This window comes from Chiloscyllium plagiosum, chromosome 4 (genome assembly GCF_004010195.1).
Source record: "Chiloscyllium plagiosum isolate BGI_BamShark_2017 chromosome 4, ASM401019v2, whole genome shotgun sequence".
NCBI classification, from domain to species: Eukaryota; Metazoa; Chordata; class Chondrichthyes; order Orectolobiformes; family Hemiscylliidae; genus Chiloscyllium; species Chiloscyllium plagiosum.
This window is the reverse complement of record NC_057713.1, coordinates 33710250-33722688: the sequence shown is the minus strand read 5'-3', so window position 1 is coordinate 33722688 and position 12439 is coordinate 33710250. Positions and strand designations below refer to the sequence as shown.

Genomic DNA, 12439 nt, shown 5'->3' with positions numbered 1-12439 from the left:
AAAAATAGTGGAAATATTCAGCAGGTCAAACAGCATCTGTGAAGACATGTAAACAGAGTACATGTATGTATCATCATTACAACCACACACATCCCTCATGTCTCCATTCTAGCAAAATCAGGCTTTCCAGATAATCTGGCCCAATTTAGATTCAACCTTTTTGCTCACTCCAGGCTATCATTCTAATGCTTTAAATAGATTTAACAACAATACGATTCAGTTCAATTTAACATCTTTATTGTGAATTGGTTACTGTTACAAATCTATTTAATGGAATGTAAACATTCAAAAATGTTTGAACTGAGAGCCTCTGTTTCCTTCAGGGTTGCTGCTCAACAGACAAACTTTCATCTCCATTCCATGCCAGAGCTGATATTGGCCCAGCAAGTTGATTTGTTTTGAAGTTTTTTTATTAGGTCTGGGAAGATACCCTTGCCAACACTGCCCATTCATCTGGAGAGAACCTTTCCTGTTGGAAATTAAAACAAAATCAGTCAGGGCACTGTGTATAAAAGTTGGCAAGTCATGCTGCAACTGTGTAAGTCATTGGTCAGGTCACATTTGGAGTACAGTGAGTAGTTCTGGTTGCTGCGCTATAGGAAGGATGTGGAAGCTCTGGAGACGGCTCAAAAGAGGTTTACGAGGATGTTTCCAGAATTGGAGTGTCTTAGCTATAAGGAAAGGTTGGACAAACTTGGATTGTTTTTGCTAGAGCTTCAGTGGCTGAGGTGCAACTTGATAGAAATAAATAAAATTATGAGAAGCATGGACAGTTCGAGTCTCTTTCCCAAAGTAAAAATGTCAAATACTAGAGGGTATAGGTTTAAGGTGAGAGGGGATGTTTATAGGAGATATGCAAGGAATGTCTATTGCACATAGTGTAGAAGGTGCCTGGAAAACACTGCTGCTCGATGAGATGGTAAAACCAGATACACTAGTGAAGTTTAAGAAGTAGATAGAACATGAACAGGCAGAGAATTAAGGGATATGGACCATATGTAGGCAGATAGGATTAGTTTAGGATAGTATCAATACAGCAATGTTGGACCAAAGGGCCTGATCCTATGCTGTACTGTTCTATGTTCTATATATGTGAATTTAAGGCACTTTGGAAAAATTTAATCAAGAATAGCAAAAAGAAAGATCCACCCTCTCCTCAGAGCAATATCCTTTACACTCAACTCCAGTCGAATATTTTATCTTTATTTTTAATTTCTTATTCAACTGACAAGATTACAAGCATTTCCTTTCGGTGACTCTTCTGCACATGCACTAGATGTGATTGTTTCCATCTCTTCCAACGATAAATAGACATAGGCCAACTCACTGATTGTTCTTGCTGAGCTTTGAGGATAAAAACTCGGCTCCCTTTCCAGTTAGATTGAGGCACGTCTGCTAGTATGGATCTTCCTCTGTGAAGAATCTGCTTCTGGACTCTGATGTCTCTTTAAGGAGGCTGTCTTTACATAGGATGCCATGGTGGCTCAGTGGTTAGCATTGCTGCTTCTCAGTGCGTGGGACCCAGATTCAATTCCACCCACAGGCGACTGCCTGTGTGGAGATTGCACACTGTCCCCGTGCCTGCATGGGTTTCTGCCCAAGTCCAAAGATGTGCAGGCTAGGTGGATTGGCTGTACTAAATTGTCCATAGTGTCCAGTGATGTGCAGGCTAGATGGGTTAGCCATGATGAATGAAGGTTTACAGGGATATGGTAGTGGGGTGGGTCTGGTGAGATGTTCTTCGGAGGGTTGATGTGGACTCAATGGGCAAATGGCCTGCTTCCACACTGCAGGGATTCTATGATTCTGAATGCTAAAATTAGTAAAGAGTTCAACAATTATCTCAGTGGGTAGTTGTCTAGTCTTTTAAGTCATCTATTTTCTTGAGAAAGACAGCTTTGAACTCTATTCAAAATAAAACCATTTCTGACCTTCATTAAAAAAAGGCTCTCTTCATAGAAATAAAACCAAGACAATATTTATCTCCATTTTAGAATCCATGGTCTGAAATAAGAATAATATATTATAAATCTTCATCACATCATGCCTTTCACACCACAGGATGTCCTTTAACAGTTTACAGCTTTTGAAGTGTAGTCACTGTTATTAAATAGGAAACAAAGCAGCCAATTTGCACATGTTGGGATTTCACAATCAATGCAAGATGACCAGATAATTTACTTTACTTAGGTTGACTGAAAGACAAGCAGCTACAAATCTGGGACAGGGGCAGAGAGGTGCTGCATTCCCCTGCTATTCTTTGAAATATTGTCTTTAGATGTGCTGTATCTTAAGATGAGGTAAAAACAATGACTGCAGATGCTGGAAACCAGATTCTGGATTAGTGGTGCTGGAAGAGCACAGCAGTTCAGGCAGCATCCAAGGAGCAGCAAAATCGACATTTCGGGCAAAAGCCCTTCATCAGGAATTAGAAGATGGCTTTAATTGTTTTAATGTCTTTCTCAAAGATGTCACTTCTAACAGCACAGTTCTCCCTCAGTGCCGAATTTGAGTGCGCTTTTTGTACTAGAGTGTTGCCTTAGATTTCGTGCTGGAGTGAAGAATTATCCCAAAGTCAGTCGTATGACAGAATACTAAAATAAAACCAAAACTGAGGATGTGAGAAATCAGAAAGAAAAACAACATTTCTATTGTAGCATCATACAATTATAGAATCCCTACAGTGTGGAAAGAGGCCCATTGAGTCCACACCGCCCCTCTAAACAGCATTCCATTGAGACCCAGTTCCTCAACTAAACCTGCATTTACCATGGCCATTCTACCTAACCTCCAAATTCATGGACACTATGGGGCAATTTAGCATGGCCAATCCATCTAACCTACACATCTTTGAACTGGAGGAACCTGGAGTGCCCAAATGGAAACGACGAACACAGGGGGAGAACATGCAAACTCCACATAGACAGTCACCCAAAGCTGAAATGGATCATGCATCATTGACGCTGTAAGGAAATAGTGCTAATCACTGTTGTGTAACAGAATACTCTGCACTTACCTGAATAAGTGCAGCTCCAAAAAACACTCAAGAAGCTTGGCACCAGCCATCACAAAGTAGTCCATTTGATTGACATCACATTCACAAACATTCACTCCGTCCACCAACAACACTTAGCAGCAGTGTGATGCACAAGATGCACTGCAAAATCATCAAGGCCCCTTCAACAATACCTTCTCAACCAACCCATGGGAATGCCAACAGATGTAAGATCCCCTCCAAGCCACTCCGCATCCTGACTTGGAAATGTATCACCATTCCTTCAGTGTCATTGAGTCAAAATCCTGGAAGGATACCCTCCCTAATGGTATCATGGGTCTACTTACAACATTTAGACTGCAGCGGTTCAAGATGACAGCTCACCACCACCTTCATCCAAAGGGTAATAGGAACTGGCAATAAATGTTGGCCCAGATAACATCACCAACGTCCAATGAGTGATTTTTTTAAAAGTGTCTTTAACTCAGAGGTAAGAACGTTACTGATAACAACAAATGCTGGAGATCACAACAAGTCAGACCGCATCTGTGGAGAGAGAGCAAGCTAATGTTTCGAGTAGCTCCCCTTGGGCGTGAAAATAGTTTGATGGGTGTGGTCTTTAATTGACTGACAGCTGATAGCTGGCTGACTGATTTTCAACTGTTTGGGTTTCATTTGAGAAATTTCAAGTTGCTCAAAGGATCTTGTAACCTGTAGTTTGAAGTCCACTGTCAAATTCTTTGCCTTCATGACACCAGTGGCAACATTTCAAAGGTACTTAACTGTTAATGAGGCAAATTTAGGCAATTTTGTGTTTGTAAAAGGTGCTATGTAAATGCAAATCTTTCTTTTCATTGATTCAACTTTTAATCTTACCTGAGGGCTAACAACTGTGCAGTTAATTGCGAGTACGCGAGGTCGCCTGGGGGCACGTCTTGAAACAACCACCCGTGTGTTACATTTCATTATCACCTGGAAAATGAAATGTGCTAACTGAATATAATTATCTGAGTAGCTGAAATTAATATTAACAGATATTGGTGAGTTTCACATTGCAACTTAGCCAATGAACAATAATGATTTCATAGGTAAACACACTTCCCAGTGTCATATCAAGACAGTAATCCAAATTTCAGTTCCTACTTAACATTCCAGTTTGATTTCAGGGACAGTACAATTGATATCCAGTGTGGCTGAATTGTGGATGAAAACAAATCAGCCAAGGTCCCACTCCTAATCACTAGTCAATGGTCTCTTTTGCAAAATATGCTCCTTTTTTCTTACCATGTGGGCATTGATTATTCTTTCAAGTTGTCCTAAGAAGGAAGATATGCAGGTTAAGTGGATTAGTCATACTAAATTACCCACTGCATCCAGGGATGTGCAGGCTAAGTGGATTAGCTATGGGAAATGCAGGAATAGGGTAGGGGGCTGTTTCTGGATGGGTTGTTCTTTGGAGGGTCGGTGTGGGCTCAATGGGCAAATAGCCTGCATTCACACTGTAGGGATTCTTTGGTTCTATGATTCTAAGGTAATACCTACTCGAGAACTAATGTTTCATGTCATGAAAATACTGACATTGTGCTGTTAGGTTGAATTTTGATCAAAAGATGATGAATCCACTGTGATTGTATGCATAAACCAGGATAATAAGTGATTTAGAAGGAATTTTGAGCTAATGGTGTGCCCATATATCTGCTACCCTTCTCTTGCTGGAGGCTTGGTATAGAGTCATAGAGTCATAGAGATGTACAGCATAGAAACAGACCCTTCGGTCCAACTCGTCCATGTCGACCAGGTCACAGGTTTGGGATGGTTTGACAAAGAGATTGTGGTGAGTTGTTGAAATAAATTCCATTGACAGTAGAAAGAGCATTTATAACAAACCTGATCTGGAAGATGAGGATGTTTAGTCCAGTGGATGAGATGATAACAAAGGGACAATCCTGCATTTTTGAGGAGTTTTTCAAGGAAGACTCAACTAGAATGGATAGAAGGGGACCATTAGATGTTTTTTATTTGGACTTGCTGAAGCTGTTTGATAAGGTATCCCACAAAAAGTAAAGTCAAAGGATAAGAAACCATGGTGTTGGAAGTAGTATATTAGCATGGATAGAGAATTTGCTCGTAGGCAAGAAACAGTGTGTGGGGATAAGGGGTTCTTTTTCAGGTTGGCGACCTGTGATGAGTGGAGTTCCACAGGGATCAGTACTGGGAGTGCAACTGTTTACAATATATATTAATGACTTGGAGGAAGGAAGGAAATGCACAACAGATAACGCAGAAATAGGTGGAAAAGGAGGTTGTGAGAGGGATAGAAACAGCCGACAGAGAAATATTGAAAGGTTAAATAAGTGGGCAAAAAGAGTCAAACAAAGTACAATGTGAGAAAATGTAAAGTTGTTCATTTTGGAAAGAAAAGTGTATCATTTAAATGGAGAAAAACTGCAGGAAGTTGCAACATAAAGAGACTTGGCGATACTTGTGCATGAAACACAAAGTTAGCACGAAGGTGCAGCAGGGAATCAGGAAGGCTAATGGAATGGTGATCCTTATTTCAAAGGAGATGGAATATAAGCATAGGGAAGTCTTGCTGCAATTGTACATAGTGCTGGCAATACCACACCTGGTGTACAATGATGGGTTCCATTATTTAAGGAAATATATCATTTCATTGGAGGCAGTTCAGAAAAGGTTCACTAGGATGATTCCTGGTATAGAGGGATCATCAATGAGCAAAGGTTAAACGGGTTGGGGCTCTACTCACTGGAGTTTAGAAAATGAGAAGTGATCTCATTGAAATTATGGTATTCTTAAAGGGATATTTGTATCATCGATCGTCACAGGTGCAGTGCCGGAAGACTGGAGGTTGACTAACATGGTACTACTATTTAAGAAAGGTGGTAAAGCCAAGGGAAGTATAGACCACTGAGCCTGACGTCGGTGGTGGGCAAGTTGTTGGAGGGAATCCTGAGGGACAGGATTTACATGTATTTGAAAAGGCAAGGACTGATTAGGGATAGTCAGCATGGTTTTGTGCATGGGAAATCATGTCTCGCAAACTTGATTGAGTTTTTTGAAAAAATAACAAAGAAGATTGATGAGGGCAGAGTGGTGGACGTGATCAATATGTACTTCAGTAAGGCATTTGACAAGTTCCTCATGGTAGACTGGTTATCAAGGTTAGATCTCATGGAATACAGGGAGAACTACCCATTTGGATGCAGAACTGGCTTGAAAGTAGAAGAGAGAAGGTGTTTGTAGATGGTTGCTGGAGGCCTGTGACCAGCAGTGTGCCACAAGGATTGGTGCTCAATCCACTGCTTTTTGTCATTTATATAAATGATGTGGATGTGAACATTGGAGGTATAGTTAGTAGGTTTGCAGATGACACCAAAATTGGAGCTGTAGTAGACAGCGAAGAAGGTTACCTCAGAGTGCAACAGGATCTTGATTAGATGGGCCAATGGGCCAAAGAGTGGCAGATGGAGTTTAATTTAGATAAAGGTGAGGTGCTGCATTTTGGAATGGCTAATCAGGGCAGGAATTATACACTTAATAGTTAGGTCCTAGGGAGTGTTGTTGTACAAAAAGACATTGGAGTGTAGGTCCATAATTCCTTGAAAGTGGAGTTGCAGGTAGGTAGGATAATGAAAAAGGCATTTGGTATGCTTTCCTTTATTGGTCAGAGCATTGAGTATAGGAGTTGGGAGGTCATATTACCACTGTACGGGACATTGGTTAGGCTACTTTTGGAATATTGTGTGCCTCCCTCCTATAGACAGGATGTTATGAAACTTGAAAGGGTTCAGAAACGATTTACAAGGATATTGCCAGAATTGGAAGATTTGAGCTATAGGGAGAGGTTGAATAGGCTGGGGCTGTTTGCCCTGGAGCATAAGAAACTGAGGGGTGACCTTATATAGGTTTATAAAATCATAAGGACGGTGGATTGGGTAAATAGACAAGAACGTTTCCCTGGTGGAGGAGTCCAGAACTAGAGGTCATAGGTATAGGGTGAGAGGAAAAGATTTAAAAGGGCTAAGGGGCAACTTTTTCATCCAGAGGGTGGTGGATGTATGGAATGAGCTGCCAGAGGAAGTGGTGGAGGCTGGTACAACATTTAGAAGACATCTGGATGGGGATATGAATATGAAGCGTTTAGAGGGATATGGGCCAAGTGCTGGCAAATGGGACTAGATTAATTTAGGTTATCCGGTCAGCATGGATGATTTGGACCGAAGGGTCTATTTCTGTACTGTATATCTGTATCACTTATGACTCTATGGCTTGACAGGGTAAATGCTGAGAGGATATTTTCGCTCATGGAGAGTATAGGGCCAGAAGGCATAGTCTCAGAATAAAGGGTCACGAAGGGTTGAGAGTCTTTGGAACTCTGGCCAGGGAGAACTGTGGAGGCAGTATCCTTGTGTATTTTTAAGGCTGAGATATAGATTCTTGATCAGTTGGGGAATCTATGGTCACAGGGAAAGGGCAGAAAGGTGGACATGAGGAATCAGCAAGGTACGATTGAATGGTGAAGCAGATGTGAAGAGCCGAATAAAGTGCTCCTGTTCCTATTTCTTCTGTCTTATGTTCAAGTCAGAATGGTATATGACTTGGTGGGGAAATTGGAGATAATGTTTCTGATTTATTGTTGCTTTTATCCTTTGAAGTCACAAGTCAGGCTGTTCATCTATTATCGAGAGACTAGCTCTGATACATTAGGCAATTGCAAAGCCTGTTAGTGCCTGACGAATGGTACTTGAGTATTGTGTCAGTCAGCTATCTATCTGTACATGATTATGTTCTGAAGCACACAGAGCATGAAGATTCAAAGTATTGCCCATTGTCTTTCATACTCATGTTGGCTTTAATGATTTGAGTTTGGAAGGAGAGGAGAAAACAGAACAACTTCTGACCCTTGTCACATTTGCTGACTCAAACGTGGGGAATGTTCACTGAAACTGGGTGTCCAAATTTGCATTATGTAGCCATTATCATTTTCAGGGCTGGAGTACTGAAGACAGACAGTTGTACAAATATTTGAGGGAAAAGGTTGTAAATTCACTTACACCATTATCCTTGAAATGACAATCATCTAGTTCCACTATTCCTGTGTCTGTGCTGCATGTTGTCTCTCTCATTTGCAGATGAATAAAGTGGATAGTTGCTTCATTCAGATTCTAATATGAAATATTATAAAGTCATTAAGACAAAAGATTTAGGGCAACAAGGTAAAACCAGAACAGAACGATAGAAAATGGGGAACAAGAAATGTCATTCCACCCATTAGACTTCTTTCTTTCTGAAGATTAATTCAACAAAGTTCCAGAAAGTCTAAACTTCCATCTTACAATCTCAGTCCCTTGTGTAATTTCGTCTACGGGAATGGAGTAAAATTACAATACTGAACTGACACTTCTATTGTTTCTAATACTTCAGTTGCCTTCAATAGAAAGAAAAATAATGGAGTGTGTTAAATGCATAACATTTTCAGTGTCCCAATATATATTTTAAGATGTATTCTTATGATGGTTCAACCCTTCTTATAAACACTAAGGCTGAGCTGGAAACTTAGATATATGACATTTGAGCTATTTCAGCCATTGTGAATTCAATGCTATAATCTCACCCGTAGGCCCACTCTGGTTCTCTGATAAATCTGTTCCTCTCAGTCTAAAGCTTCAAGTCCCATTCCCAGTTGAGGGGTACTGATGCTATTGGAGATTCTATTATTGAATCATTCATGGGATGAGGGCACTGTTGGTCAGGGTGTGCCGAATTGCCTTTGAGAAGACTATAATCTTAGATCAAAAACCTACCTACTTTTGCAAATCCTGCAATTGAAAAGAAGGGAAATTCTCTATACTTTGTCATTTATCTGATTGCTATGAGAATTCACATTGGATAAATTGCCTGCCTTTCTACTGACATTACAACAATTTTAAAAATTTTTCTTAAAGAACAGGTATCTAGATGTGTTTTCTCTACAAAGTGGATTTGATTGGAAAAATCATTGGAATGTTACATACAAGATCTATCTCACTGGAAATGCTTATGCTTTACTTGCTTGGAATGTCCGAGATAACAATAATTTTAAGAGGCACACTGTACCTGTTCCTTTTCTTTCAGGATCCGAAACAGCTTAAAGGCATTGGCTGGTCTGTGGCGTTTGTTGTAATTAGTGACAGCAGCTGAAGCCACATCTTCACTAGTCAATGCTGGGACAGCAACATTGGCAGTCACTGTAAAAAATCCAACAAATAAAATAATTCTCTGTAAACTCTTCATCTTCCGTTGATGCATTCTGGTTGTAGAAATGAGCAAACTCAAATATAAGGGAATAAAACCCAGTGGCTTAACTTAAAACCATTGGTTAATTATTAATATTTCAGTTTGCTGATCATTTCTGTCTTCATCCTAGATGAAAGGGTGCAACAAGCTTGCAACACTTGTTTTCCTGAACTTTTGTGACTGAGCTCAAATGTTATCAATTTGTTGACTTTTATCAGTTACTGTTGTTTTCTTTTCTTACATGCAGTTGATCCCCAAGATTCAAGCCTGGACCAATAGTCCAACAGAGCATGGGTTTAAATACCACCATGCTAGTTTGAGAATTTGACGTCAGTTGAAAAAGTTCTGGAATTTAAAAAAAAACTGTTATCAGTAAAAATGACCCTGAAGCTGTTGAAAAACAGAGCTGTTATTGAGCTAACAGTGCAAGTACAAAGTGCAAATCAAACTGAAAAATCTCATGTCAATTTATTCTCTTTCTAGTTTCTACACATTTCCATTTGACAGCTCTTATCTGATGCCTCTGCTTTCTGTCCTGCTCTGTCAAGAGCTGATATAGTGTAGAAATGGGCCATCCATTTTTCCAAGTTTGTTATTACAGAACATCTTTAAACATTTTCAGATATCTCAGTTAAAGATCCTTCAAACTTGTGAGCCAAACATTTTGCATTAATACATTCTGAATCTACCTCCACCCCTAACAAAATGCTCAAATACTTTTCCAGAATTCATCCACTGCTCCATCCATACCATTTAACCTTGGTTATCTCGGTTTTATGAGAGGTAATTTGAATCCTCCAAACGGGACAGATTTGGGTTGGATACAAAGTTAAAATTTCTGAAATTTGAAGCAAATCAGCCAACCCATGCAAGACTGACTGTTATATTGGTACTTCATTTGAAACAAGGAATTACATAACTTCCAGTTTTTAAAGGAATTGGACAGGAGGCAAGTGATCAATTCTATTGTAATCTGCTCTCAGGAGGTGACTGTTCAACCATCACATCCTTCCAAAGATAATGCATGCCTTCAGTTTGACAAGGTTATTATTGTGATCTGCTGTTCACCAGCTTTATCTTCTGAACACTCAGTCCATGTTTTCTATACGTGCATATGAACAAGGAACCAAAGTAAGCCATTTGGCCCTTCGCTGCATATGACCCATAATCTTTAATCCTTTTAGTGATCAAGAATCTATCTGCTTCTGCCTTAAGTATATTGAAAGACAGAGCAACCACTGCCTTGAGGAAACAAATTCAAAAGACTCATAGAAACATAGAAAATAGAAGCCAGAGGAGGCGATTTAGCCCTTCAAACCTGGCCCATCATGGCTTGTGCGCAACTCAGTACCCTGTTCGCACTTTCTCTCCATACTGATAGGTCCATTTAGCCCTAGCGACAATATCTAACTCCTTCTCAATTACTCACAATCATCTGAGAGAAAAGAAATTCCTCTTCTCTGTATTAAATGGATGACCCCTTATTTTAAACTCTGACCTCTAGCATTATACTCTCCCACACAAGGAAACATCCTTTTGATATCTACCCAGTCAGGTCCCCCAGGGTCATATATGTTTCATTTAAGTCATCTCTGACTCTTCTAACCTTCAGAGGATACAGGCCTAGCCTACCTAGTCTTCCCTCGTAAGGCAATCTGCTCATTCCAAGTATTAGACGAAAGTGGCTACTGGAGATGCTGGAGATTAGAGTCAAGATTAGAATAGTGCTGGAAAAGCCAAGCAGGTCAGGCAGCATCTAAGAAGCAGGAAAATCAACGTTTCCGGCAAAAGCCCTTCATCAGGAATGAGCACCTCATTCCTGATGAAGGGCTTTCGTCTGAAACATCAATTTTCCTGCTGCCTGGCCTGCTCTGCTTTTCTAGCACTACTCTAACTTTGAGTCATTCCAAGTATTAGTCTAGTAAGCCTTCTATGAACAGCCTTTAACACATTGACATCATTCCATAAGTAAACACAATACTACATATGCAGTCTCATCAACACTCTGTAGAACTGAAGCACACTCTTACATTTAATTCTCCTCACAATAAATTATAGCTGTATTTGCTTTCTTGATTATTTGCATACTATCCTTGTATCCAGGATCGATTCCAATCTTGGGTAACTGACTGTGTGGAGTTTGCACATTCTTCCCGTGTCTGCGCGGGTTTCCTCTGGGTGCTCTGGTTTCCTCCCACAGTCCAAAGATGTGAATCAGGTGAATTGGCCATGTTAAATTGCCCATAGTGTTAGGTGCATTAGTCAGAGGGGAATGGGACTGGGTGAGTTAGTCTTTGGAGGGTCGGGTTGGGCTGAAGGGCCTGTTTCCACACTGTAGGTAATCTAATCTAATCATACCAGATCTTTGCCCACTCACTGAACCTATCTATATGGTTTTGTAGGCTCCTTATGTCATCTTCACAACTTATTTTCCTACCTGTGTCATCAACAAACTTAGCTAATATACCTTTGGTCTCTTCATCCAAACCATATACAATTTAAATTGTAAAGAGTTGGGGCAGAATGACTAAATAAATCACTCAACACTAGGTGCCTACTTCCAGCATCAAAGAGTTTGTTGAAATTACATAGTGGGAAAAAAAATCCCTCTGGGAGCAGAAGCTTCTTCGATGAACAAAGGAAAGACATAAAATTGTACACATTTGTTTTTATCCCAACTTTAGCAATTACAGACCAATCATATTATTAACTAATTACATGCACACTCAATCAAATTTAACCTGTGTGTCTACGGTCAGTAATGGGCACTGTTATGGACAACTCTCAGTCTTCCATGATGTTGTCAGATACCACGATCACAACATTTATTCTATTTTAAGTGGTAGAATCAACAGACTAACTAGAAATATGTGATACAGTTTTATTTGGTGATGGAGCAGCATGCCAGGCAGGCTCCTAATGCTCTCATTGCATCTTGAGAGTGTGGAGCCAGTAAGATGTGTTGATTTCTGCCTCAGGAGTTGTCATGGTATAAGTGCCAGCAGATCCCTTCCAGACCAACGTACATGTCTGTGAACATTAAAAGGGGAAAGGCTGTAGGCACTTAGCATCAAATGTCATATGATGGCAGCAAGGTTCTGATTCACTAGCTTAGTAAAAAGTTGACAAACTGAGAAACCTCCATCT

The 12439-nt window shown here is 40.1% G+C and overlaps 1 protein-coding gene across 1 annotated transcript; it reads right to left on the bottom strand.

Moving 5' to 3' along the window:
* Window positions 1-220: 220 nt before the first annotated feature.
* On the bottom strand, window positions 221-9560 carry LOC122548936 (cathelicidin-2-like). The gene is made up of 4 exons (XM_043687922.1): window positions 9113-9560; window positions 8071-8181; window positions 3872-3967; window positions 221-469 (listed from the first exon to the last, which is right to left on the bottom strand). The coding sequence occupies exons 1-4, from the start codon at window positions 9302-9304 to the stop codon at window positions 413-415; spliced, it is 456 nt and encodes a 151-aa protein (XP_043543857.1). The 5' UTR covers window positions 9305-9560; the 3' UTR covers window positions 221-412.
* Window positions 9561-12439: the final 2879 nt, after the last annotated feature.